The 26,029-nt window shown below is 44.8% G+C and overlaps 1 protein-coding gene across 2 annotated transcripts in view; it reads right to left on the bottom strand.

Annotated features, from left to right (window-relative positions):
• Positions 1–26,029, bottom strand: part of ITGB7 (integrin subunit beta 7) — a 683,045-nt gene that overhangs the window by 239,855 nt on the left and 417,161 nt on the right. For both annotated transcript variants that reach the window (XM_069653334.1, XM_069653333.1), the window contains exon 6: positions 22,950–23,191. In XM_069653334.1, the coding sequence (XP_069509435.1) occupies positions 22,950–23,191 (242 nt within the window). The remainder of the gene's footprint in view (positions 1–22,949; positions 23,192–26,029) is intronic.

The raw sequence follows: 26,029 nt of genomic DNA, 5'->3' as shown, positions 1-26,029 counted from the left end.
GGGGCAGGGGTTGCAGCATACCCGGATGGTATGCCAGCCAAAGCTAGTGAACTGGGGATGAAATTAAATGGTGTATCTTCACCCACTTTTATTAGATAACTATTCTGGGGGGAAAGCCTTTGAATAAATTATTATGTACTCCCTTTCACCACCATAAAATAAACAACACAAGACAGAGTAGACATTTCAACACTCTATGTATAACTTCATAGAGCACCTAAATAATGGGAGAACACATATTCAGGTCTTTTGGCACTGGCCTTCACCACCACACAATCCCATCAGTTCTGCACGCTGTATGGTTGGGGCAAGGCCCAGGGTGCACCTGAAGACAGATTCCAAAACGAGATGAAATGATTGTGAGCAGGCCTGGGAAGCAAGGGAAGGTTGAATGTTCCAGTGCGCAGGAAGGCCAGGAATTTCGCACATTCAGTTGCAGATTGTATTGTTGCTGTATTTTATTGTAATAAGGGTCAGAAAATGAATATTGGGCAGTGCGTCTGCCATGTAAATTCTGTGATTCAATGATAAAGCTGGCGAAGCCTGACTAGACTGGTATTCACTGGTCACTCAGAAGTAAAGTAGCTGCATGTGTAGGATAGGTGATAAGCTGCACCCATGCTAGATAAAGCAGTCAAAAACCTTAAACAGATTTTCTTTGTTTCATTCCATGGATGGTTAGTATATTATGTTTTTTATTTAGGTGCCAGTCCGGTTGGAGGCACATATATATGTTTCTCCCATACCTGGGCTTTCTCAGGGCACATTAGTTCACACACAATTTATGAAATATATACAGTTCCTTCACAATCAATGAATGAGCAATCAATTGATCAGCACAATCCCTTGTACATACACTCTACCAGACATCCTATTGTTAGCCGTTCAAACTTGTAAGGTTTCTTGTTAATACTCATTGTAACATTGATCAATCATAATTGTAGGCATATTCCCTATTATCTGAGCATCCTATTGTTATTCATTCACAACAGGTTGGTGTCCCAAAGTGTTTTAAACTCTATAATTTCTTTGCATCGTGTTGCTTGTCCACACATTATTTCGTTATTTTCACTGTATGGGGAAATCGAGGAGAGGGGAGAGAAAAAGATTAAGGTGGTTAAGGAGGCGTATATATATCATTCCAAAACTAGAACTAATTGATTAGTCATCTGGCCAATTTCCAGATCCTTTTACCTAGAATTATTATCTGTTGTTTATGAAATATTTCAGCATGTATACTTCATTTCATTCAGTATGCCATCAAATTGGCTAACGTGATTTGACATTTGATTTTCCAGATGATATCCTGCTTATAATCTTTATATTAGCTTTGGTGGGTATACATCAAGAGCCATGGTAGTTACGTTATAGATCTTGTAATGTTCCTCCAATTGTTCAGTTCCCTGTTATTGTCCTATTTAACTGACTCCACCCTGTCTATCTTGAGTTCGACAGGAATGAGATTATCATTCTGTATCATTGTTAACACTAATGCCATCAAGTTATGGTTAACATTGCTGTATCAATTACCTGCTTTCACTGATTTCCTCACTGCATCCTTGTTTCATTACCAAACATTAATGTGAGTGCTGAAGTTCATATTTGCTTGGATGTGTATCCTGCAATGAAGTATTGCACTATAAACTTGGTCTGTACTTCATCTTATCATCCATTAATCATGTATCATTGTTTTCCTTAATGTGGCTTACCTATTAGTCTATTTCTTATGCTTGTGGTTCTTACTTTAAGGGTAGTGGCACTCCGCGTGTCTGCTGGAGCGTCCCATCTTGAAAGGTAGTATATCCAATTGGCGCAATGACATCAAACGGAGAAAAGTTTTGATGTCATCACGGCAACAAACACCATTTTTTACAGCCCGTTGAGTCAACAATGCCCAGTATTATGGCATAATTTATGTACATCGACATCGTGCCAAGGCAAAGTTTACAATCCTTAACTTAGGTGCTAATATTTCATTAAAAGGGAATCTTGAACAAATGCGTCATGAGTGTGTATCTGTTCTGATCTCTTGTTTGTATCCTATATCTACAGTCTATACATTAAAACGTGATGTTCGTGGTTATGATCATTAACTTTCTACTTAGCATTTGATCTTATCATCATATATCAAGACATAATGCCCTCTTTTTGTCATGTGGTCTATCCCTATAAGGTTTTAATAGTCACTTTATTTAACACATTGTATTTTGGTGCTGGCTCATTTCACGCTTAGTTTTTGAGGTTTTGATGAGTTGTTTCCTTATACAACATGTAGTATTTGAAAAGTGTTTATTGCACATCAGCTGCTATTCTATTCTTGCCCCAATTGTTCTGGTATTTTTCATTCAGGATTTTTCTGTAATGTCTTACTCAAGTATTCCCTCCGTTTCTTTTGCTATTCAGTACATATTTAGCTGCACATTTGCTCTTGTTCTATTTAACTCACTTTAAAAATATATAGTTTCACTGTTGGCAGGTTTAGGTTTGGTCCATCAAATGTGGTATTATGATTTCATTAAAGTCATATACTCAGTTATGTTAGTGGGTTATTCCATACCATGCTAATGCATTTGCTTCTCAGATAGCCATTCTGGTTTAATATGGTATCTCTATATTTTAACATTCATTATTTCTACATATGATATGATATGATATTTTATTTATATTGCGCTATTACACGGGTGTTTCAGAGCGTGACCAGGCAAAGGGAGGGGAACAGGGGAGAAACAAAAACAACGATCTTGCTAGGCCCAGTGACATTGAGAACGCGCAAGTGCATGGGGAAGGGAAAAAGGGGGAAAGTGCATGGGGAAGGGAAAAAGGGGAAAAAGTGCAGAGCATAGGAGAGAAACACAATAAATAGTAAGTACATAAATAATTAAATAGAGTGTTAGCAGTGGTAGTGCAGCCTGGAAGAGGCAAAGGTGCTAGGTTAGTCAGAGCATCTGATAAGTGCAGAAGAAGAGTGGGTGGGGAACTGTATGGGTACAGACACAGGCCCCAGTGCAAGGGGTGGCCCGGAGGCAGTGCAGGAGGATGGCAGGGTGAGCAGGCACCTAGGCCCGAAGGGCAGAAGGTGGCCAGGTGCAGAGTGCCGAGGGAAAAAGGCAGATCAGCAGGGGAGAAGCGGGGCAAAGGCAGAAGTGAAGAGGAAGGTCTTGAGGAGCTTCCGGAACCGTAGATGGTTCTCCACAAGTTTCAAGGTGACAGGGAGGCAGTTCCAAAGGGAGGCCCCGGCCGAAGACAGAGATCTACCTCCAGCTCGTTTCTTTGAAAAACGACTGACCCTGACGGAGTTAGAGGTAGAGGATCGAAGGGCTCGAGAGGGGAGGTATTTATGGAGGGATAGTTGAAGGTATTTTGGACCCAGGCCCCAGAAAGCCTTGTGGACAATGCAAAGGGTTTTAAATGTAATACTTGCATCCACTGGGAGCCAATGAAGGGATGTCAGAGCTGGAGAGATACGATCCCAGGGCTTGAGGCCAAGGACAAGTCTCGCTTTCCTGTTCTGGATTAGTTGTAAAGAGCGGAGAGTAGAAGCAGGTAGATTTAGAAAGAGGCTGTTACAGTAGTCCAACTTAGAGAGAATCAGAGCTTGGGAGACAGTGAGGTTCTGAGGGAGAGTGAGGAAAGGAAGAGTACCTCTAAGGAGGTGCAATAAGAAGTTTGATTTTTTTGAGACATCAGAGATGTGTGGGGAGAAGGAAAGTGTGGAGTCAAAGATGACCCCGAGGTTCTTAGCTTTGCAGGAAGGGGCAGGAGGAGGGCCAAGGGAGGCTGGCCAGAGAGTGAGGGGAAAGGATGGAGAGGGTGTACCAATGAGGAGGATCTCAGTCTTGTTGGCATTTAAACAGAGATCGTTGGTGGTACACCAATTTTGAATGGCGATGAGACAGTCAGAGATGAGGGAAGGAGAGGAGGTGGCTGAAGGGAGCCTGAAAATGAATTGGGTGTCATCAGCATAGCACTGGAAATTTGAGCAAAAAATGGAAATGCAGTATGCAAGAGTTGCCAGGTATTGGTTGAAAAGCCAGGGTGAGAGGTTAGACCCCTTGGGAACACCACAGGTAGAGAGGGAGATAGAAGATAGGAAGGACCCAAGTTGTACCGGGGAGGGTCGATCAGAGAGAAAAGAGGTCAGCCAGGCCAGAGCCTGATCAGTGATACCCAGATTGTCACGAAGACGATTGAGCAGGGTGGTATGGTTGACTGTGTCAAAAGCAGAGGAGAGATCAAGTAGGATGAGGACAGAGGGAATGTTAGAGTCAAGGTTGGAGAGCAGGTCTTCATGGATGTTCAGGAGAGCAGTTTCCGTGCTTCTGGCTGATTTGAAGCAAGATTGGTGGTCGTGGAGGGAGCCAAAGGAGTCAGAATGAATGTCAAGCTGAGAGATGGCAAGCTTTTCCAGGAGCTTACCCAAAAAGGGAGTTATGGAAATTGGGCGATAGTTAGCCGGGCAAGAAGGATCAGCTGTGGGTTTCTTGAGGGGAGGATGCACAAGGGAGTGCTTCAGAGGGGAGAGGAAAGGCTCAAAGGCAAATGAGAGGTTGCAGAAATCGGCAAGGGCCAGAGCAAGGGTATCGATGTGGTCCTTAATGGTTTTCAAGGAACAGGGATGGACCTGTTTTGATGAGGCTTTCATATGTATGTTATTCACATTACATCAGTATGCATTACACATTCCCAAATAGGACACCAAGAACTTGTTTCCCCAATATGGACACATGATTTACAAATAATGGTGCATTTCGTTGTCAATGTGAGGGAGAGAATCTATCAGCATCACACGTCAATCAAACAGACAACCTAACCTTTTTTAAAAAACAGATAAAAAGATACCACCATGGCAACAAAATAATGAATTTAAAACAAGTAAGGTTTCAAGAACCTATAGACACAGATATTACAACCACAAGATTCATATCAGAGGCTGCAGGGAGGTGGAAGAGGATGAAAGAAGGGAAAGAGGGAACAGAACAGGAATGAGACCATGCTCGTAATGCAGAAAAGACAAATCAGAAAGGAGATAAACCTATCATTGGGACCACACATAGGTACAGATTACATCAACCTACAAGTGTATACATTCAAATTCATTAGAAAACTCAAGTTAAAGAAATGTTTCCATAATTTAGAACCAACTAGAGAGGAAGATACAATTATTTGTCCCCTGACTATCAAAAATCTCATGGATACACAAACACTATTGTCCCTAGAAAAAAAATGTGGAAATTCCAGGGGCTGATCTTATCAACCGTATATATGCCAACACAGTGACAGAGAGTAATCTCAAACCGAAGTCAAAGTATATCCCACCAATACCACAGGGTAACTGCATAGACGCTTTTCACAAAGCGGTCACAAAATACATAGAAAGAAAAATGGACAATGAATCCCGGAACATCAAAGGGGGTCCCAGGAACTTAGACAAGAAGGAACAACAAGCAATCAAGATAATTGCCTCCTATTAAGACATAATAATCAACGAAACAGATGAAGGGGGGAATATAGTAGTTTTGAACAAAACAGACTGCATCAAACTGTGGCAAATGATAATCTAAATACACCAGGATGTAACAAAGAGGCAGGCAATTTGTAACACATACAATACAGGACTGTCACAGATTAGACAAATTTTATAAAGGATACAGCCGTGTAAAGGATACAGTCCGTATACACTTTCGGGGAGCCCTTCCGTTTTCGGGTATCTTGAACGTGCAGCGAACCAGATTCCTCCGGGACACCTTGCGCGTGATGCTAAACAAGACTTCCCCCCCCCCAAGAGCGTAGCCTGTAGGGATTTAATAATAACTAACAGGCCAGGGGCTTGGGCGAAAAGGCAGGAGCAGCGACAACAGAGCTAAGGGAACAAACAAGAAAAAACAATGGTTTAAGAGAGCAACTAATTGTACCCAAATGTGCAGCGACCAGCCACCCACAATACCCTCTCTTACCTGCTTAGCTAGAGAGAAATCCCACAACCTATTGTGAGTCCAAAGCACTCTACGACAACCAGGTGGTGCAGGAAGAAGGTTCCAGTTGGTAGGAGTTAGCGTAGAGTTTCACCTAACCCGAACGGCACGAGGGCGCAGCTAATGTCCAAAGGCAATCCTTTATTCCATTCAGCAAAGCGTCCTTGAAGTGAAGGTGAGTTCAGCAAAGCGTCCTTGAAGTGAAAGGTGAGTTCAGCAAAGCGTCCTTGAAGTGAAGGTGAGTTCAGCAAAGCGTCCTTGAAGTGAAGGTGAGCGATCCAATAGTGACCAGGAAAATCAGGAGAGCGTTCATATAGTCACGTCGATGCGTGGAAGAAGAAGGGGAATTAGGAAGTCCGTGAGGATAGTGTTCAGAGGGGACAAATGGAAGCTTTTTTTTTTTTTTTTTTTTATTTTTTTTTTATTTTTGTTTTTAATTGTATCACAATTTTTACAAAAATATAGGATGAGTAGTCTTCATATATCCAGTGTCCGGATTCTTTTTAGAAGTATCTTTATTTAGTAGGCTTAGGCTTAAGGGAAATCCTCCTACTCGAGCGTCAAGGATTTAAGGAAGAGTGTTACTCCTATGACGCATCTAGTGTTGTTCCCGTTCGTCAGGAGTATCCAGAGGTTTTCTTCGTCGAGGGTGAGGTAATTTTATCTGGAAATTCAGTGGTGAGAAGCAAATCCGAAAACGTCGCAACAAACAGGAGTAGGAGAGAGCAATCCGTTATACAAAGCCAGGAGTTCGACTGCCAAAGGGAAATCAGAAGGGGGTTTTGGCTTCAGAAATAGTAAGGGCTGAGACGTATAGAATAATCCTTTAAACACGAGCCGGGTCTAGGAGGTTCAGGAAACAGGATAACTTGAATTGGGCGCTTAAACTAACTGCTTAGTTTTAGGAGCACCTATTGCATGGACAAGCGTAGTTAAATACGATTCACTTTCCTAGGACGTGACACGCGTTGCCGGCGTGTCACGTGATCGTAAAAAGTGGGAATGCTGGGAAATGTAGTGCGGCGCGTCCCGCGGCTTGGATTTAGTCGCCAAGGCAACTTCCACATGGAAACGGACGGCCCTAGTCGTCCGTGTGCAGGAATGCGGGGCATGACAAGGACTTGAAAAAGCTTGTTTCCAAATGGTATCGCAAACAATTATTGATTGACAATGAAAAGTCATTCCTTATTGTAGACAAGCCTAAGATACTGACAATATATTTCCTCCCTAAAGTACACAAGGACTATCGACACTTACTTGAAGTCAGACCAATAGTGAGTGATATTGAGTGGGCAACAGAAAATATATCCAAATTCATCAACACCATTCTTAGACCACAGGTTTATAAATTGGATTCCTATACCAGGGACACTATGCATGTACTTGAACATCTGGACAACACCGAGTGGAAAGATAGTTATTTGATGACAACCATGGATGTTAAGGCACTGTACATGTTGATAGACCACACTCTAGCCCATAGATTATATCTACCAAAATAAGTCAGCATCATACTATCTGTACATAGAAATGTTGAAAGACGTGTTGGTCTTTGTTTTGAATAACAATGTGTTTTTGTTTAATGATAAGCTGTATCAGTAAACAAAGGGTATAGCAATGGGAACATGCTTTGCTTCAGCAATGGTGAACTTATTTGTAGGAGAATTTGAGCAATAGAATGCAATTGTACACCCAGATTTGTCCAAAAGATTAATTAAATGGCTGGGATACATTGATCATATTTTGATTATATCTAAAGCTAACGAACAAGATCTAGATGACTGCTGTGAATGGATTTGGGTTGAAATGTAATCTTGAATAAAGTCAGACACAAATCAATTTTCTTGACCTATGTATTTACATTGAAAAGGGATCTATCAATACCAGGACATTTCGCAAAACAACTGAAGTGAATGCTACTTTACATGCAGACAGCTGTCACCTCAAAAGCACCATACATAACATCCCAATAGGCGAATTTACTAGGGCAAGTAGAAACTGTAGCAAGATCTCCACATACCAAAAAGAATGTGAGCTCATAGAGGACAGGTTTTAGCATATGGGTATGCCAAAGAGTGTGTTAGTAAGGCAAGAGATAAAATTATAGCCACAGAACGTACACAACTGCTCACACCTAAAAAGCTCCAGAAAATTAATCCTGATAGGCATAAAGTCAGAATGATTACACAATGTTCAAACAACAACCAAATGATTTGAAGAATCTTTCAGAACAATTGGTATCTGTTACACTTTGATTCAGATTTGAAAGATTACATTTCAGTATGGCCAACCATTGTATATACTGAAGTTTATAGTGCAATATGTTATTGCAGGATGCCCATCCAAGCAATTATGAACTGCAGTGCTCACATTAATGCTCAATAATGAAACAAGGATACATGGTTTCTGCTCCTGTCACTCCACGGAAACTGCTTTCATGAATGTGTTCAACTTCATCGCCTCTGCTAAGCACTGAAACCTATCCTCTATCCTAATTCTCCTTGACTTGTCTGCTCCCTTTAACACTGTTGATCACCCTGATCCCCTTAATACTCTCTTTCTTCTTGGGATTCGCGATCAAGCCCTTGCCTGGATTGAATCCTACCTTTCCTCTCACCAATTCTCTGTCTCTTGTAGCAACAACATCTCTCAACTCATTCCTCTAACTGTTGATGTTCCACAGGGCTCTGTCTTGGGTCTGCTCCTTTAAACTCTATACTTCTGCTCTTGGGGCACTAATCTCTTCCTTTGGGTTATGTAATGCATGTGCGACAATGAGCTAAAAACATGGCCCCGGTGTGCAGCCATTTTGGACATTCATTTCCAAAACCGCAATGGAAATTACGTTTCTGTGAGCTCAGTTAGAAGGCAGACATGAATTCTGCAAGGGTTGCGAGATTCAGATGAGCTCATTGTGGTTGATAGTTGGCGTATTGTTCAATCAAGGACATGGCAAGAAGGGTGTCAGAGTTGTGCAGCTGCAATGATAGGGGGTGCTGGGAATGAGCACGTGGGATACAACTGGGTTTTTCCACTATTAACTGGGTTTTTCCGCTCTGTGCTCCCCATGCTTGCTGTCTGTCCTTTGGCCGGGATGGTTGGCAACGTGAGGTGAGCAGGGATTTGCTCCCCATAAGAGAGGAGATATCAGGTGGTAGAATAGAATTTGAACCCTGGGTGATGAGAGGGAGGACACTCTGCTCCAGACCCTGTTAGCATGTGTAATCTCTCTGCCTACTTGCCTTGGGACAGGGTAGTGTTGTCATGGCTGAGATGATGTTTTCTCCTGCAACTGCACTAACGGTGATGTAGAACTGCTATAATCATTTTCTTTTCTTGTGTGTGCATATATCCATGTATCACCTATTATCTTTTAGTTCATTGTTTAGCTGTGTATCTGTGAAGTGTGAATAAACGGCCTGTAAAGAGCCAATTACGTTCTATCTTAGAGTCTAAGTGTATATTATGGCCTCCCTGAGTCCAAGAACTTTTGGTCCGTGTAATCTGGTAAGTGGTTTCTGGGGTCATTACTCATGACAGGAAAGCAAAACAGGTTCTCGCACCAACTCTTCACGGATGACACCCAAATCTTCTTCTCTTTTCCTGAACTCTCCTCTGATCTCTCGATCAAAATTTCCAACTGTCACTCTGCCATTAAATATTGGATGGCTTTGCACTCTCTGATGTTAAACTCTACCAAAACAGAGGTGCTCTTCTTCCCTGTCAAGAGCTCTCTCTCATCTCTTCCTCTCCCAGTTCCCACCTGACACTCTCCCCTAAACCTCTTCAGCTATAAATGTCAGCACCATCTATGACCCTTCTCACACCTTCTCTACTTTCCTCTCCAAAACTGGAACAGCAGCTCACCTCAACCTTCTAAATATTAGGAAAACAAGGCACCTCATTAATTTTAACACCTCCAAGCATCTCTTAACCACTCTTGTCTTCTCTAAACTGGACTACTGTGCCAACATCCTCTTTCATCTCCCCAACTATGCTTTCTGTCCTCTCAACAAGATAATTAACTTCACTACCAGGATTCTCTTTCAACTCCCTCACTTCACACCTACTTCCTCTTACCATCGCCAGGCTGGATGGCTGATGATACAAAGCAGGACCAGATTTAAATGTAAATTTTGTCTCCTTGCTCACAAATCTATCCATGGTATGGCACCACAATATCTATCCTCCTCTATCCAACTCTATAAGCATTCTCGTAATCTCTTCTCTAACACCTTGACTACCCTTGTTGCTCCTCGCCCTCCATGTGCTTCCTCTTGCTTCCACTCTTTCTCATTTCTTGCTCCACTTGCATGTAATTCTCTTCCCCTGGACATCTGAGAAACAGTTAACTTGGATTTGTTGAAAACCAAACTAAAAGCTTGCCTCCTCATCTCTGAGTTACCCTCTTAACCTACCTCTCATCTGCCTGCTAGCTTACATGTTTACCTCATCTGTAAACCTGCCTCTGTCGCTCACTTCCTCTGCATCCATTCTAGCACTTCACCGATCATGGTCACGTCCCGAGCAAAGCTGGCCGCACTGCCTACCTGGACTTAAAAATGTACAATGTTGGTTGTCCTTAAACTATCTATTTCTACTTATGAATTGTTCGCAGTGACTGTTCCATTTTACCCCCTCCACAACATGGTTAGAATGTCCTTCAAACTCACCCCATTATAAAAAGCTTAATGCTTCCCATCAAATCTGATTTCTTATCTATTGTACGTTCTTTTGTGATCAAAAGAACATTGTTCCTCCTGTATATAAATACATTAATAAATACACATGAGGAAATCAGGTAATTGATACAACCATTTTAACCATACCTTGTATCCACATTCTGAACACTCACAAGACGTAGTAGGTACGCCCCCCACACTCTATTTAATATTTGTTATGTAATTAATTGTTTCTCATCCCCTTTCACATCCCTGTCACCCTGTGGGAGTTTTGAAACAGTATTTACTTCCTGTATAAGCGTCTAACAAGCGAACAATAAATAAATAAATAAAATGCCATTAGTGTTAACATTGATACTGATTGACAATCCTATTCCTGTAGGACTCAAGATAGAGGGCGTTGAGTCAATGAAATAGGGCAATAAAAGGGAACTGAGCAATATGAGGAACATTGCAAGATCTATCAGGTTACTACCATGAATCTTGCTTTATACCCAACAAAGCTAATGTAAACATTAATCTGAAAATAAAATAACAATATCTTCAGCTATTAGGACACATTAGCCAATTTGATGGCATACTGAAGGAAATGAAGTTTACATGCTGCAATATTTCATAAACAACAGATAATAATTCTAGGTAAGAGGATCTGGAAATTGGCCAGATGAGTAATCAATTAGTTCTAGTTTTGGAAAGATATATAATCCTCCTCAATCAATTTAATGTTTGTTCTCTCCCCTCTCCTCGATGTCCCCATACAGTGAAAATAATGAAATAATTTGTGGACAAGCAACATGATGCAAATAAATTATAGATTTTGGAACACTTTGCGACACCAACCTGTTGTGAATGAATAACAATAGGATGCTCAGATAATAGGGAATATGCCTACAATTATGATTGATCAATGTTACAATGAGTATGAACAAGAAACATTAAAAGTTAATACCATAGAAACACAACCAGCCTATTGTGAAGGGATAACAATAGGATGTTCTGGTAGAGTGTATGTACGAGGGATTGTGCTGATCAATTTATTGCTCATACATTGATTGTGAAGGAACTGTATATGCTTCATAAATTGTGTGTGAACTAATGTTCCTTCAGAAAGCCCAGGTATGGGAGACACATATGCATGTACCTCGAACCGGACTGGCACCTATATAAAACACTTGATACACTAACCATTCGTGAAATTAAACCCCAAAACCTATTTTCGGTTTTGGATTTATTTATTTAGCATGGGCGCAACTGATCACCTATCGTACACATACAGCTGTATTGTATTGTAGCCATCATTTATATAGCACCATTTTCCCATTTGTATGGCCTCAATGCGCTTTGTGGTTTGAATGCCATGAGGACCAAGATCCAGATATGGGTAAGTGTGCTAAGAGTAGACTTTAAGATGCGTGTGCGCATTTGGCCAAGATTAGGACTTGGAAGCAGCCCAAGAGGTCAGTCACCTGGGCAGGTGATGTGGGTGGTCATGATCGAGCACTAGTGCAGGAGACTCGATGTGTACCCAGCTAGGCTGTATATTTCACAGCCGTAGCTGCATTCCAGAGTGCGTGAATGGAGAGCTGTTTCTGTGGCAGATGTCCACAGAAGTGGTGCTTTAACTTGGATGGAGCTTATCTTCGATGTCGCTGTGACAGATCTTTGGTGCTATGGGCCGGCTATGCCGAACTCGCCCAAGGCGATAGGCTGGTTGTCCGTGAGCATCTTCTAGTAGGGGTAGAATTCTACCATGGAAAGAGCTACAAAGAAGTTTATGGGCTTTGATCTAAGAGGCCACTAGCGCTGGTATGTACTTAGATTGAATTTAAAACAATGATCATCATGTGTCCTACTGCATGTTGGGAGTCGCCTGCCATGTCCATCCGGCAGGCGACCCCGGGGTGCTGCTTCCTCACAGCACCGAACAGACCCAGCGCCTGTGGGAGTTCGGGGCCTGCCATGTCCATCCGGCAGGCCCCGTGGCACTAGGGGACACCAGCGCCATCGGGGTGGGGGCACAGCCCGCCAGGGTCCTGACCATGCGGACCTCGGCCACCGTCCCGGCACGAGGGTCCCATGGCAACATGGCCTGCAGGCCTGTGCCGCCCCGTGTAGGCCTCCGGCCTACATCAGTAAAGGAGACACGGACTCAGACCAACCTTCCACGGAGTCTGCAGCCGTTCTCTCTCACGTGCCTGCAGGAGCTCCTTTTATTCACAAGGGCCATGACACAGTCATGGCCCATCTTAAAGGGGCAATACACGTGGGAGGGACACATCCCCTTAAAGGGGCAATGCAGGTAGGAGGGTCACCCACAACACTGCATGTCTGGGTAAAGGACCCGAGCCCAAAGAGTCCAAAAATGAAACCTTTAGAACTAATCACCCTTGACAAGAATGCACATGGAAAGATATGTAGTGATACAAATTAAAGTGTTTAATACAAAACCGATTATAGTTGTGAGTGCAAAATCCAGATAAATAAATCAAATACAACAACTAAACAGCTATGCAGAAAACATCTGCCTGCAAGTAAAACATAAGCCGACTCGGGTTTCGACCATTCTGTGGTCTTTTTCTGGGCGAGCCTCATTTGCTACCTGTACTGATAAATCTAATCGAGCATTCTGAGTGTTTTGGGCAAGCCCTCTTTGTTATTAGAAAGGACATGATCTTCCGGTGCAGGGCTTCTAGGTATTCGACTGTGGTTGGAGTTTGGATGAGACCCCGTTGCATGTATCAAGGCATGATCTGCTGACCAGACACTTTACAGTGGTAACGTACAAGCTACTATCCGGTTGTCCTGTGTTGTCCGGTAACGAGAGCGCACAAGTAGGAGTGCAGGAAATCCTGGGGGCTGATGTGTGATTGTGTGCGTGAGTGGAATGGGCTGTGTTTAGCAGGGTGGGCTGCCACGAAAGCAGTATGAAATGGGCCGAAAAAATATTTGAAACAACAAAGATATTTCCCTTGGTTTTTAGACCATCTACCGTTGTGACAGAATACCACTGGTTTCTTACACAATCTTCCTAATTCAATAAATCTGCATATACATCTGTAAATTTCCGTTTTTTCACAGCTAATGGTTTCCATTAACCCAGGGTGTGCCAACACATTTGCCTTTACATTTCATGTCACTTACATTTCAACACAGGCATTGGTGATGGCATTGGACATCATGTGACCTAGACTTCCCGCCTTCATGTAGTGGCAGTATGCCTCTCTCCTCCATGCACATCTCAGGGTTGATGGAGAGGGGCCTTTCGGCATGCTCTGTTGCACACTCCATTATTGTCCAACCAAAAAAATGGTCTCTGTTGCGGTTTCTTTTAGTCTAAGGGAGCACAGCCATCCAGTCACTGGTCAGTAGAGGGATACGGCCGTGAGCAACGGTAGTACGGAGCAGAAGCAAGACTTTGCAGTCCAGAGCGGGAACAATTTTGCCATGTGCTCTGATGCTGAAGATCCTTTTGCCTTTGAGAACATACACTCCACTTATTAGCCAATCGGAATGCTTTTAATGCCGGCTTTCTGATAACGCACCCATGCTAATTTGCCAATCAATGAAGTGCATGGTCTAATATAGCGTTAATAAGCATTCTGCAAGGGAATATCAGCAACATATTGACTTTTTTTCGAGTTTGACTTTAATATCATGCTTTATGCAGATGGTTGAGACTAGCAGGAGAGCTCATGGAACCATGAAAAGGTCATTCTTGGGAAGGCTCTAGAAGCAGCAGTTGAGGTCAGTCCAGAGATCACTGATGGATGACCGGTGTCTGTATTCAGTACTTATTCATATAACATCATAGTATAAGGTGCAGGATCAGATCTGGACCCACACCTTGTACTATGCTGTTATACAAATAAAGACCCTTACGTTAAATGTGCTGACTATATGGGCCTCATTACGAGGTCAGCGGTAATCCGGAGTGTTGGCGTTTTTTTCTCCATGAACAACAAGACGTTTGCTAGCAAAGCTCTGCTGTGAATGTCCTATAACATTATGTGCCCCCAGGCATTATGAGTCCCTCGGTATCCTTGATTATTCAAGCCCAACCTAGATTGGGCTCTGTTTTGCTCGCGTTTCCTTCCTTCTCACTTCCTACAGCAAGTAGGCTTGTTTCATGCTGACCATCCTTTCCCAATCTGAGCTTCTCTAGGTTGCTGCTGTGTGTTATCACATTGCTGGTTTCGGTGGAGTGGTGTGGAATATCCTCAATCCTGGTGTACAGTCAATGACTGGTACAGTCAGAGACACATATTGGAAACTCTAGAGGCCTGCAAACCAGGAGAACCTTTGTTTACGAATCAGACAGGCAGATTGGCAGGCCTGAAGGAGGTTGTGGCAATCAATGTAGAGGTTAGGCTGGAGAGCCCTCGCCTTCTGTGGGGGATATGTTAAATGTTAAATGTTAAAGGTATTTGTACCGCGCACCGTCACCAACGGAATTGGTCCCCAGGCGCTCAGACGGATCTGTAAACGATAAAGGTGGGATGGGTTAGTAAGGTGAAGAAGGGAGTAGGATAGTGAGAGGAGTGGTGTTCTGTTGGCAGCTTCAACTCAGTATACACCGGGTGCTGAGCTTTGGTGCGGGTATCGGATCGGGGTCAGTCCGCGTCTGCTGTTGTTCCGGGTTATGTGTTGTTGCGGTGTTGTGAAGTGCGTGCGGCTTGTTGTGCGAGAGATGGTTGTGTGAGTTTTTTTAGTGGGATAGGTATGCAGAGTTAGAGCTTATATTGGTTAGTGGGTTACCTGACCTTTGCCATGCTAACATTCATAGTTCTGTCTGAGTGTGACACCTGTTGTCCCTCACATTCCCATCTAGACGCGGCGCAGGTCAATGTTTGGGACTCCATCCAGGTGTGGTCATGCCAACCCTCATCCAGATGCGGTGCAGGCTACTGTCTAGAGACCCGTTTAGGTGTGGGCATGCTAACATTCACAACTCCATCTGAGCGCCACCCAGGCCAGTGTTCACAATTCCAGATGTGGCACATGATAGCATTCACTTTTTTTCTGTTCGCGGGCATGTTATCCTTCAATCGATCCTATCCAGATGCGACGCAGGCCAACGTTTATCTAGATACGTCTGCCGGTCTGGATATGTTCGTCCGGTACGTACGAGTGGGAGAGTCGCTTGGAGCTTTCGTCTGGTTCTAGGTATGTGGTCAGTCTCTGCAGCCTTCCTGTGTGGCTATTTTCCATGATGTCTTATGCTCTGTCGGATGGTTGGTTATTTGGTTTGAGTGTTTGACCGATATGAGAGTGGTCGAGGTTGGATTTATTTTTGTCATTGTTTTAATGTCTGGGCATTCTAGTGCTTCTCCGTTGTGGTTACACTTTGAAGAGCCATGATTTGAGGAGTTTCCTGAATGCTAGGTGGTTTGTTGTATTCCGTATATTCTTAGGTAGGTCATTCGAGGTTTTGGGTGCCTGGTGAGAGAAGGACGATCCTCAGAGTTTTTTTCTGTTGTAGGGTTTTGGTTCCAGGCGTATGTCGGTGCTTGATCTTAGTGTTCTTGTCGGTTGGTGTAGGCGTAGTTTGTCACTTAGGAATTCTGCGCCTTGTTTGGGTGTTGCTCTGTTTGTGATGCACATGGCCTTGAACGTTGTTTCAGTGGTAGCCAGTGTAGTGATTTTAGCGCGGGTGTGATGTTTTCTCTTGTGGGTAGCTTGAGGAGGAGTCTGGCTGCTGCATTTTGTATGCGTTGTAGTTTTTTTAGAAGTCGTTCTGGCATGCCCAGGTATAGGCTATTGGCATAGTCTACTCTGTACATGATCAGAGCGATGATGGTAAGTGTTTTGTTGGCGAATGACAGGAACGGTAGGATCCTTTTTGCTGCTCGCAGGAGGAAGAAACATTTCTTGATTACTAAGTTTACTTGTGGCTCCAGAGTGAGGTTGTTCTCCATTAGGACCCCTAGGTTTTTTACAGTTGATGATGGTTCTGGTGTGGTGCCGAGCTGTCTTGGCCAGGGGATGTAGTTGATGTCTCCTCCCTTTTTTGAAACAATCATTATCTCTGTTTTGCCCAGGTTGATTTTGAGATGGTTGAGGTTTATCCAGTTGAATACGTCGCAAAGGCAATTCTCTAGTGTGGTGTTTCCTTCCCGGGTGTCTTGTATGTTGAAGATTATTTGAGTATCGTCGGCGTAGTTGTAGCATGTGAGGCCGTATTTTTTGATGAGTTTGATTAATAGGTACATGTAGATGTTGAATAGAAGCGGGGAGAAGGATGATCCTTGTGGTACTCCGCACGTGGCGTCTCTGGGTTTGGATTTACAAGGTTTCATCCATATTGTTTCTGTTCTGTTTGTTAGGAAGGATTTGATCCATAGTAGGGCAGTGTCTGTTATCCCTAGTCCTTCTAATCTCTTTATGAGGATGGCGTGGTTGACAGTGTCGAAGGCTGCAGACAGATCAAGGAGAATCAGGGCGGTGCTGTTGTCTGAGTCTGTGTTTGTTTTTAGGTCGACCCATATTGAGAGGAGAGCCGATTCTGTTCCTCTCATGGGTCTGAAGCCAACTTGTGCATGGTCTAGTAGGCAGTGCTCTTCTATCAATTCTTGGGTTATTAGGTAGACGTACGTCTCTAGTAGTTTGGCTATGTAGGGTATGTTGGATATGGGTCTGTAGTTAGATATGTCCTCTACGTTTCCAGTTGTGTCTTTGAGTAGCGGCTTGATGTAAGCCGATTTGAAGGCCTGTGGTACTTTACCTGTTGAGTTTGAGAGGGTGAGGAGGTTTCTGTGGTATTCCATGGGGGTTCCTTGTTTGAGAATTGTTTTGTATATGTCCGGGGGGCAAGGGTCTTCGGGAGAGCCTGACTTGTTGCTTTGGTTTACTAGTTTGACGAAAGCCTCAACTGATATTTCTGGGAAGTTTCGTAGCTTGTTTGCGTGTTCCTTGTCTGTGTCGGTGTGGTTTGATCTGTGAATGCTTTGTCTGTTTTATATGGTGTGTTGGATGGAGGTTATTTTGTTTTTGAAGTGGTCTCCGAGGTGCTCGCAAAGTTTTGTCGATGGTATTGGCATGTTGTTGCAGGCAGGTGGGTTTTTTATTTCGTTTATGATTTTGAATAGTTCTTTTTGGGCGTTTGGTGCTCTGAAGATTCGGTTGTCGTGATGTTTCCTCTTCGCTTTTTGTATTTCCTTTTTATATGCGCGGATCTGTTGTAGGAATTTCAGTTTGTTTGCAGTGGTGGTGTTGTTCCTCCATTCAGATTCTAGTTTTCGTTTTTTTCTTTTCATGGTTTTGAGTAGTGGGGTGAACTATTTTGCTGTGGTTTTCTTGCGTGATGGGGTGCAGGGCTTTTCTTTGGCGATGTCGTCAAGGGTTTTTGCGATCCAGGTATGAAGTAGGGCAACTTTTTTGTCTAAGTCTGCTTCTTCCACGGTTGATGCTTGTGGTTTGCTGAGTTCTAGGAGCTCGGTCAGGTTGGAGTTTTTTATGGTTCTCAAATTTCTTTTCATCATGATGGGTTGCTTTTCTTGTTGCTTTTTTGTCGGAGTGGTCGTTTTGATTATGAAAGGGATAATGAGGTGGTCGCTCCAAAGTATTTGAATTGGGGGTGCCGTGGTGATGAGATCGTTGTTGGCGAAGATTGCTTCAAGTGTATGCCCTGCTGAGTGGGTTGCTCCTTTGACTAGTTGTTGTAGGTTCATGGCTGCTAGTTGGCCGGTTAAGGATTTTTGTGTGGTTGTGGTTTCTTCATCAAACCAGATGTTGAAATCTCCGAGGATGATCAGATGATTGTACTTGATGGCTAGGGTGGTGATTGCTTCTGTGAAAGCGTCTACGAAAGTCGCATCGTAGGTTGGTGATCTGTATATCAGTATGAATTTCAGGTGAGTTTTGGGGTTTACTGAAAGTTGTATTGTTAAGGATTCGCATTTATCGATGTTTAGTGGATCTTCCATTTTGATGGCCAGTTGTTCCTTGTGGATGATTGCTAGCCCCCCCTCCCCCTCTTTTGGATTTTCTGTTTTTTTGGATGCATTTGAAGTCTTCAGGCAGGCAGTTGTTGAGGGTGATCTTGTAGTTGTCATCTAGCCATGTTTTGGTTATAAATAGGATGTCTATGCCTCCTTCTGACAGGTGGTCGTATATTTCCGTTGAGTGTTTGGACATTGACCTTGCGTTTATTAGATTACAGTGGATTCTCTGGGTGAGATTTAGATTTGAGGTTATTTGTTGCTCGAGTTTGAAATTTTCTGTTCGTGGAGTTTCCACATTGATGTCAGGAGGATGAAGAACGGCGATAGCTGCTTCTTCATTGAAGCGGTCTAGTAAGTTGATAACAGGGCTGATTAGTCTTGGTGTTTCTGCTGTGATGCTACTCGGATGATGATCAGCGGTAGTTTCTTCATTGGGTCCGATTGTTGGGTGGGAGGTGGCTTTGCTGGTTGTTGGTACTTCACCGTATTGTGCGGGATGTAGTGAAAATCGATGTTGCCCCTCTGTTCTTGTAATGTAAGGGGTAATGGGGTCTGAGCCCTCCCACTCTCTTGTTGAGTGCCCCTGTCTTTTTCAAGCCTGTATAAGGACATTTTTTGCTTGTTTTGAGGTTTCGGTGTGGGGGTGTCGGTGTACCGTGGTTGTTGCGAGGTAAGGTGTGAGGTATAAGGATTTTTTTCTTGCAGGTTTTGTTCCGGTTGTGGCTGTTTTAGGCGTGTTTTCTTCCAATGGTGCTGTTTCTAGTGGGTTCTGTGGGTGTTGTGTCTTCGCGTCTCTTGTTGCACGATCTTGTTCTCTTTCTCTGTGTCCTTTTCTGGTTCGGGCCATTTTCCAGTCTAGGTGCAGGTGTGGTATGCTGGTTGGTCCTTTATGTTGTGCTGTGCGTTTGCAGTGACCTCGGTTTTCCTTCTCTGGAAGCGGTGTGGTGTTCTCAGGCTTCAGTGTTGTTTTCTGTCGGTGGGTAGGGTATGTTTCCTAAGGGTACACTGTCGGTGGGGGGCAGGGGATTAGGGTGTTAATGGTCTGCTGGTATGGGATTTAGTTGGGTTAGGTAGTGGTGGGTTTCCGGGATTGGTAGAGTACTGAACTAAGCGTGGTTAGATTATTCGAGAGATCTGTATAGTGGGTGAGAGTCCTGTCAGTGCAATCTAAACATCACACAGTACCGTTCGGAGACATGGTCCCTGCTAAGTTTGAGAGACCTGCACAGTGGGGAGAGATGTCCACCAGCGCAATCTAAACACCACACAGTGCAGTTTGGAGATGGAGCCCCTGTTAAGCTCTGAGAGACCCGCACGGTGGGAGAGAGGCCTATCAGTGCAATCTGGACATCCTACACGGTAATTTGGGGAGAGAGCCCCTGCTAAATTTGAGAGACCTGTATTGTGGGAGAGAGGCCTATCAGTGCAACCTAAACATCATACAATGCAATTAGGAGATAGAACCCCTGCTAAATATGAGAGACCCGCATAGTGGGAGAGAGGCCTATCAGTGCAATCTGAACATTGTATGATGCAGTTTGGGGACAGAGCCCCTGCTAGATTTGAGAGACCCGCACCGTGGGAGAGAGGCCTATCAGTGCAACTTAATCATATAATGCAATTAGGAGACAGAACCCCTGCCAGATTTGAGAGACCTGTACAGTGGGCGAGAGGCCCATCAGTGCAATATAAACCTCATACAATGCAGTTTGGGGGACCTTTATAGTGAGAGAGAGGCCTATCAGTGCAATCTGAACCTCATACAATGCAGTTTGGGGACGGAGCCCGTGCTAGATTTGAGAGACCTGTATAGTGGGAGAGAGGCCTATCAGTGCAAACTAAACATCATACAATGCAATTAGGAGACAGAATCCCTGCTAAGTTTGAGAGACCTGTATAGTGGGAGAGAGGCCTATCAGTGCAAACTAAATATCATACAATGCAATTAGGAGACAGAACCCCTGCTAGATTTGAGAGACCTGTATAGTGAGAGAGAGGCCTATCAGTGCAAACTAAACATCATACAATGCAATTAGGAGACAGAACCCCTGCTAAGTTTGAGAGACCTGTATAGTGGGAGAGAGGCCTATCAGTGCAAACTAAATATCATACAATGCAATTAGGAGACAGAACCCCTGCTAGATTTGAGAGACCTGTATAGTGGGAGAGAGGCCTATCAGTGCAAACTAAACATCATACAATGCAATTAGGAGACAGAACCCCTGCTAAGTTTGAGAGACCTGTATAGTGGGAGAGAGGCCTATCAGTGCAAACTAAACATCATACAATGCAATTAGGAGACAGAACCCCTGCTAGATTTGAGAGACCTGTATAGTGGGAGAGAGGCCTATCAGTGCAAACTAAACATCATACAATGCAATTAGGAGACAGAACCCCTGCTAGATTTGAGAGACCTGTATAGTGGGAGAGAGGCCTATCAGTGCAAACTAAACATCATACAATGCAATTAGGAGACAGAACCCCTGCTAGATTTGAGAGACCTGTTTAGTGGGAGAGAGGCCTATCAGTGCAAACTAAGCATCATACAATGCAATTAGGAGACAGAACCCCTGCAAAGTTTGAGGGATCTGTATAGTGAGGGGCGAGAGGCCTATCAGTGCAATCTAGGCCTCATATAATGCAATAATTTTTTTGCTTTGGGTTTGGTAGGTGGCTCGGAGTCTGGGGTAGAGTAGTTGCTCCAATCCTGACCCAAGCCACTCCTACCTTACAGGTCCCTGTAGTTGCTGGTTGACGGCTGGCCACTGGTTTCCCCTGCGGACACCTGCTGACACCTCCTTGAGCCCCCCTTGGCCTTGGGGCCCTTAGCCGCAGGGGGCTGCCGGGCAGAGGGCTGCCCTGGGAGGACCAGTGATGAAGTGTGGGTGGACCAATCAGAGCGGGCCTGGGCGGGTCGGGAGGCGGGAGGGAAGGCGAAAGCAGGAAGAGGGAGCGGGTGGGCGTGGGCAGCAAGGGGGCACAGAAAGGCCTCGGGGCCTCAAATTATTACAAAATTCTGGTGCTCCTGGAGGGGGCCTGCCTACTCACCGAGCTCCTTTGCAAATGGAGCTGGTGAGCGAGCGCGTTGCTGGCCTTCTGTGTGTTTGGTCCGGTGGACCAATCAGAGCAGGCCTGGGCGGGTCGGGGGGCGGGAGGGAAGGCGAAAGCAGGAAGAGGGAGTGGGTGGGCGCAGGCAGCAAGGGGGCACAGAAAGGCCTCAGGGCCTCAAATTATTACAAAATTCTGGCGCTCCTGTAGGGGGCCTGCCTACTCACCGAGCTCCTTTGCAAATGGAGCCGGTGAGCGAGCACGTTGCTGGCCTTCTGTGTGTTTGGTCTGGTGGACCAATCAGAGCAGGCCTGGGCGGGTCGGGGGGCGGGAGGGAAGGCGAAAGCAGGAAGAGGGAGTGGGTGGGCGCGGGCAGCAAGGGGGCACAGAAAGGCCTCGGGGCCTCAAATTATTACAAAATTCTGGCGCTCCTGGAGGGGGTCTGCCTACTCACCGAGCTCCTTTGCAAATGGATATGGGTTATGGAATTGAAGTTTGCGAGATTGTCAAAATGTAAACAATTGTTTAGGGTTCAGCGAATTTGCTTGGATGAAGGGAATAGTTGAAGATATTCATGAATAGAAAGGGTGGTGGGAGTGAGGGATGTGAGGATTGCAAAGGGTATAGGTTGTTTATGGATTTGAGAATGATGTGGAACATGCAGATGGTGAATGGATTCATTGAGTGTGAAATTGGGTTGTATGATGCCTTAAACAAATAACTATTTGGGTACCTCCAACTGTTGAAATATTGCCTTATTTGATATTTTGGGGCTAATTTAGAGCCCGTTGGGACTCTCCTGTACGAGGTGCGTTAGGAACCTGCCTAACATTGACTTGTTGCTATGTGTGCCATGTGCCTCTACATCTCAGAAATGTGTAGGACAGTCTCACGGGCTACTCTTCATGCATCCTGCAGACTGTGTACCCTCGCTGTTTTCTTATGGCATGATGGTTCCCTTGGCCCAGGAGTGCTCAGCATATCCTTTACTTCTAGTAAATTAGTCTATGAAATACATCCCAACCATCAGGGTAGCATGTTGTGGGCTCATCTTACTATCCTGCCTGCTATGTACATCATGGCCTAATGTCCTTGTTTAACATGCTGCCCCCAATGTGGTGGTCTAGAAGTGGCTTTAGTAGCCTTTCAGTAAGACTGACGCCTGGATGGGAATGATGTTGCCCTTACTGTACAGACTGCCACCTGCATGATGGCTTTGATGTTGCCCTTACCCTGCGGACTGCCACCTGAATGATGGCATTGATGCTGGCTTTTCTGTGGGCTATTGAAATAGAAGTTGCCCTTACCGTACAGACTGCCGCCTGCATGATGGCATCAAAGCCCCCTTCAGGTGAGTCCAGGTTCCCAGAGATGTTTTGTTCGCTCACTTTAATCTCAAACTCTGTTGCATTGCTGGTTAGGGCCAGGATGTGCTTGAAGCTGAAAGGTGGCTGGCACTGCTCCATCCGATCCGGGCAGGGATTCAAGAGCTTGGATTTCTTAGTGCTGACATAGGGCAAGACAGTCTTATCCACGAAGGAGCCAAAACCTAGAGAGAGGGTAAACACAGAGAGGCGACAGATGATTACGAGCGGTTAATGAGCCTGACCCATACTGCAATACTGTGGACAAGGTCAGTGTCCAGGGTGATGGGTCATAGAGAACGCCAATGATCACCAGACAATATGAAGAGAACAACATGGAACATTGGTACGGTCAGTATTGGCACTAACCAGCAGTGTGAGCCATCACACTAAGTGGAGAACACTGTGTGGTGCAAGGCTAGTAGTATTCATGAGTTACAATGGCGGGCCAGCTTGGGACGTTGGGGGTGAGGGCATAGTCTGTGGTGCATATCAGTGTGAGAATGACCGGTTATTCACGATAGAGGACAAAGAGCAACAACATCCTTCCTCTGGCCGCCAGAGCTCGGCTGTTGTGAGCTGTGGCTGTTTTCACATGGGAGCTGGGAGATGCGGAGCAGAGCAGAGACACACCCCTTGCTTGAAAACTGTAGTAGCCTCATTTGCCGGTGAAGCCCTCTGGCTGGCAAAGGGCTCGCCTGTTGTGGGGCGTTGCTGTTTCCACCTGGGAGCTGGGAGCTGTGGAGCAGAGCGAGCTGACACTCCCCATGCATAAAAATTGTAGCAGCCACCCTTGCCAGGTGAAGCCCCCTGGCCGGCTGTTGTGAGCCGTGGCTGTGTTCACATGTTTTCATCTGGGATCTGGAAGCTGCAGAGCAAGGATAAAAACGATAGCTGCCACCCTTGCCGGCAAAGGGTGTTGTGAGCCATGGCCGTTTGGAGATGCCTGGCCCTCATCAGAGTGGTCGTTGGGCGCTGTGATTTGCTTCAACCCTTTCTTTTTTCCCTGCTGCTCGATCCTATTTTGTGCTGTCATGATGTCAAAGTCCAGCTGCTCCCCTAAAGCTTGCACTGTGCCATCAGAGCAGTACAATAAGAGCCATTAGAGGGCCAATGGCCAATGACTCCCAGTGCTTTGGGAAGGGCTACTGTCCCCTAATAAGTGCAAATAGATGGCGGATTAGAGGTAAGGGAGCATAACGCTGCATGCTGTATGACAATGTGACTCAAGCTGCTGACCTCATATTGGGCCTCGTTACGAGTTCAGCAGTGTGGTCAAAAGTGGAATTACCGCTACAGTTTGATGGCTACAGAATTCCTGCTGTTTTTACACCTCTGTCAAATTCTGAGTTGGACCTTAAAGCAGAGGATTTACCTCCAGCATCGTTCTAGAGGTAAATCCCTCACTTTACTTTAAGGTACAAAATTGGTGGAATTACCAAAATCCCCATAGATGTTCTATTGAATACAAAAATTGGGATTTACACCACACTTCTAGCACTTTTAACCCTGTGCAAAGACCACAGGACAGAGGGCCACCTTACGAAGTCAGTGGTAAAACCTGCCAGTAGGTGGTGGGCTGACACCGACCCCGTAACACTGTTACCACCGTCATTTCCCATTGCCTGTGCTTCAGTGAAAACAATGCCGCTAGGGGTCTGAACTCCCGGCAGGTCAGGCCGTCCGGGAGCTCCGTGCCCCTACCTGCATACTTACAGTTTGGCTGTCCGCAAAGGGTGCTGGTTCCTTGCGAATGACACTGCACGATCCGCGAACACAACAAACTGCTTCTGATGTGCCCTTGAGTCTAAAGTGTCCTGCAAAGCCATTTTGAAAAATTGTCCACCCTGATCCAAACTAATTAGCATTCAAATGAAAATGGGTATCTATCAACTATGGTGTTGAGGTAAAAATGGTGATAATTTTCTTGCTACCACTTTGGAGGTAAAGTGGATGATGTAACTTTAGTATTTTGCCGGAAGTAAATCCTCCATTTTATCTCCAAAACTTGGCTGATTTACCGTGCAGTATCACTGCTCGTGGTAAATCCACTAAAAATCCCCATAGTGTCCTGTGGACTCCAGAAATTGGGATTTACACTACCTTAACATCATTCGTGATCCTGTGGTAATGCCACGTGACAGAGTGGTGGTCATGGTAACCGAGTTTGACGATAATTCTGCAAATGGATTACGGCCGAATTCATGATCAGGTCCAAATGTATTTTAGAAACAATTAAAATTTTCATCTCCAATCGGAAATGAAAGATTTAATTTGACTTCTTATTTCTAATGTAAATAACACCATGTTAGGAAACATGGCCCTTCAAATCACACAAACAGGTTGCGCCCTGATTACGGCACTTACTATCCACTGTACCTAATGGTTTGTCAGACTCAGTGGAGACTACAATATGATGAGAGAGGGCCTTGGGAGTAGAAGGCCTGAAGAACGCGCCACAAACTTCTAATCCAGGCACAGTCTCCCCACAAAAGAAGTCTCTGATGCACATCATGAAGGAACCAACACATTTCTACAGGACCAGCTATACCTGGCCCAATCAAAGACAGTTCATAGTTTACCTATTTTTGTGGCATCCACATGCAGCTCAATCCAAGATGGCCGACCTACATTGATGGTCACCAATTTACGTCCCCTCAGTTGCTCTCCACAGCTGACTTTTCATTGTGCTGATGAATCCCAGCTTCAGAATACAACAATCAAAGGCTAGCATGGCATTTGGAAAGGCGACCTTGCAGCATTCACCTGCCCTGTCGGCCCCTGCAGGTTCCTTACACTCTATTGTTGCTCCTTCGATTCTTCAAGTATTGGAGGCCTGGAGTAACAATTACCCTACGTAAGCCGAACATTGGAAGGAAGCTGGGGAGCGAGGTAGTATCAACGCTATCAGTAAAGTTGGACTCTGATCTTCCATTTTCCTTTTTACTTTCGGTTCCTGGTGTTGCGCCGCACCCCTTTCCGGTTCCCGTGGAAGTCTGTCCATTCTCATACCACTGGCTTGT

This window comes from Ambystoma mexicanum, chromosome 3q (genome assembly GCF_040938575.1).
Source record: "Ambystoma mexicanum isolate Mex_15411 chromosome 3q, UKY_AmexF1_1, whole genome shotgun sequence".
Taxonomy (NCBI): Eukaryota; Metazoa; Chordata; class Amphibia; order Caudata; family Ambystomatidae; genus Ambystoma; species Ambystoma mexicanum.
Note: the sequence above shows the minus strand (reverse complement) of the source record. Positions and strands in the feature narration are given on the sequence as shown.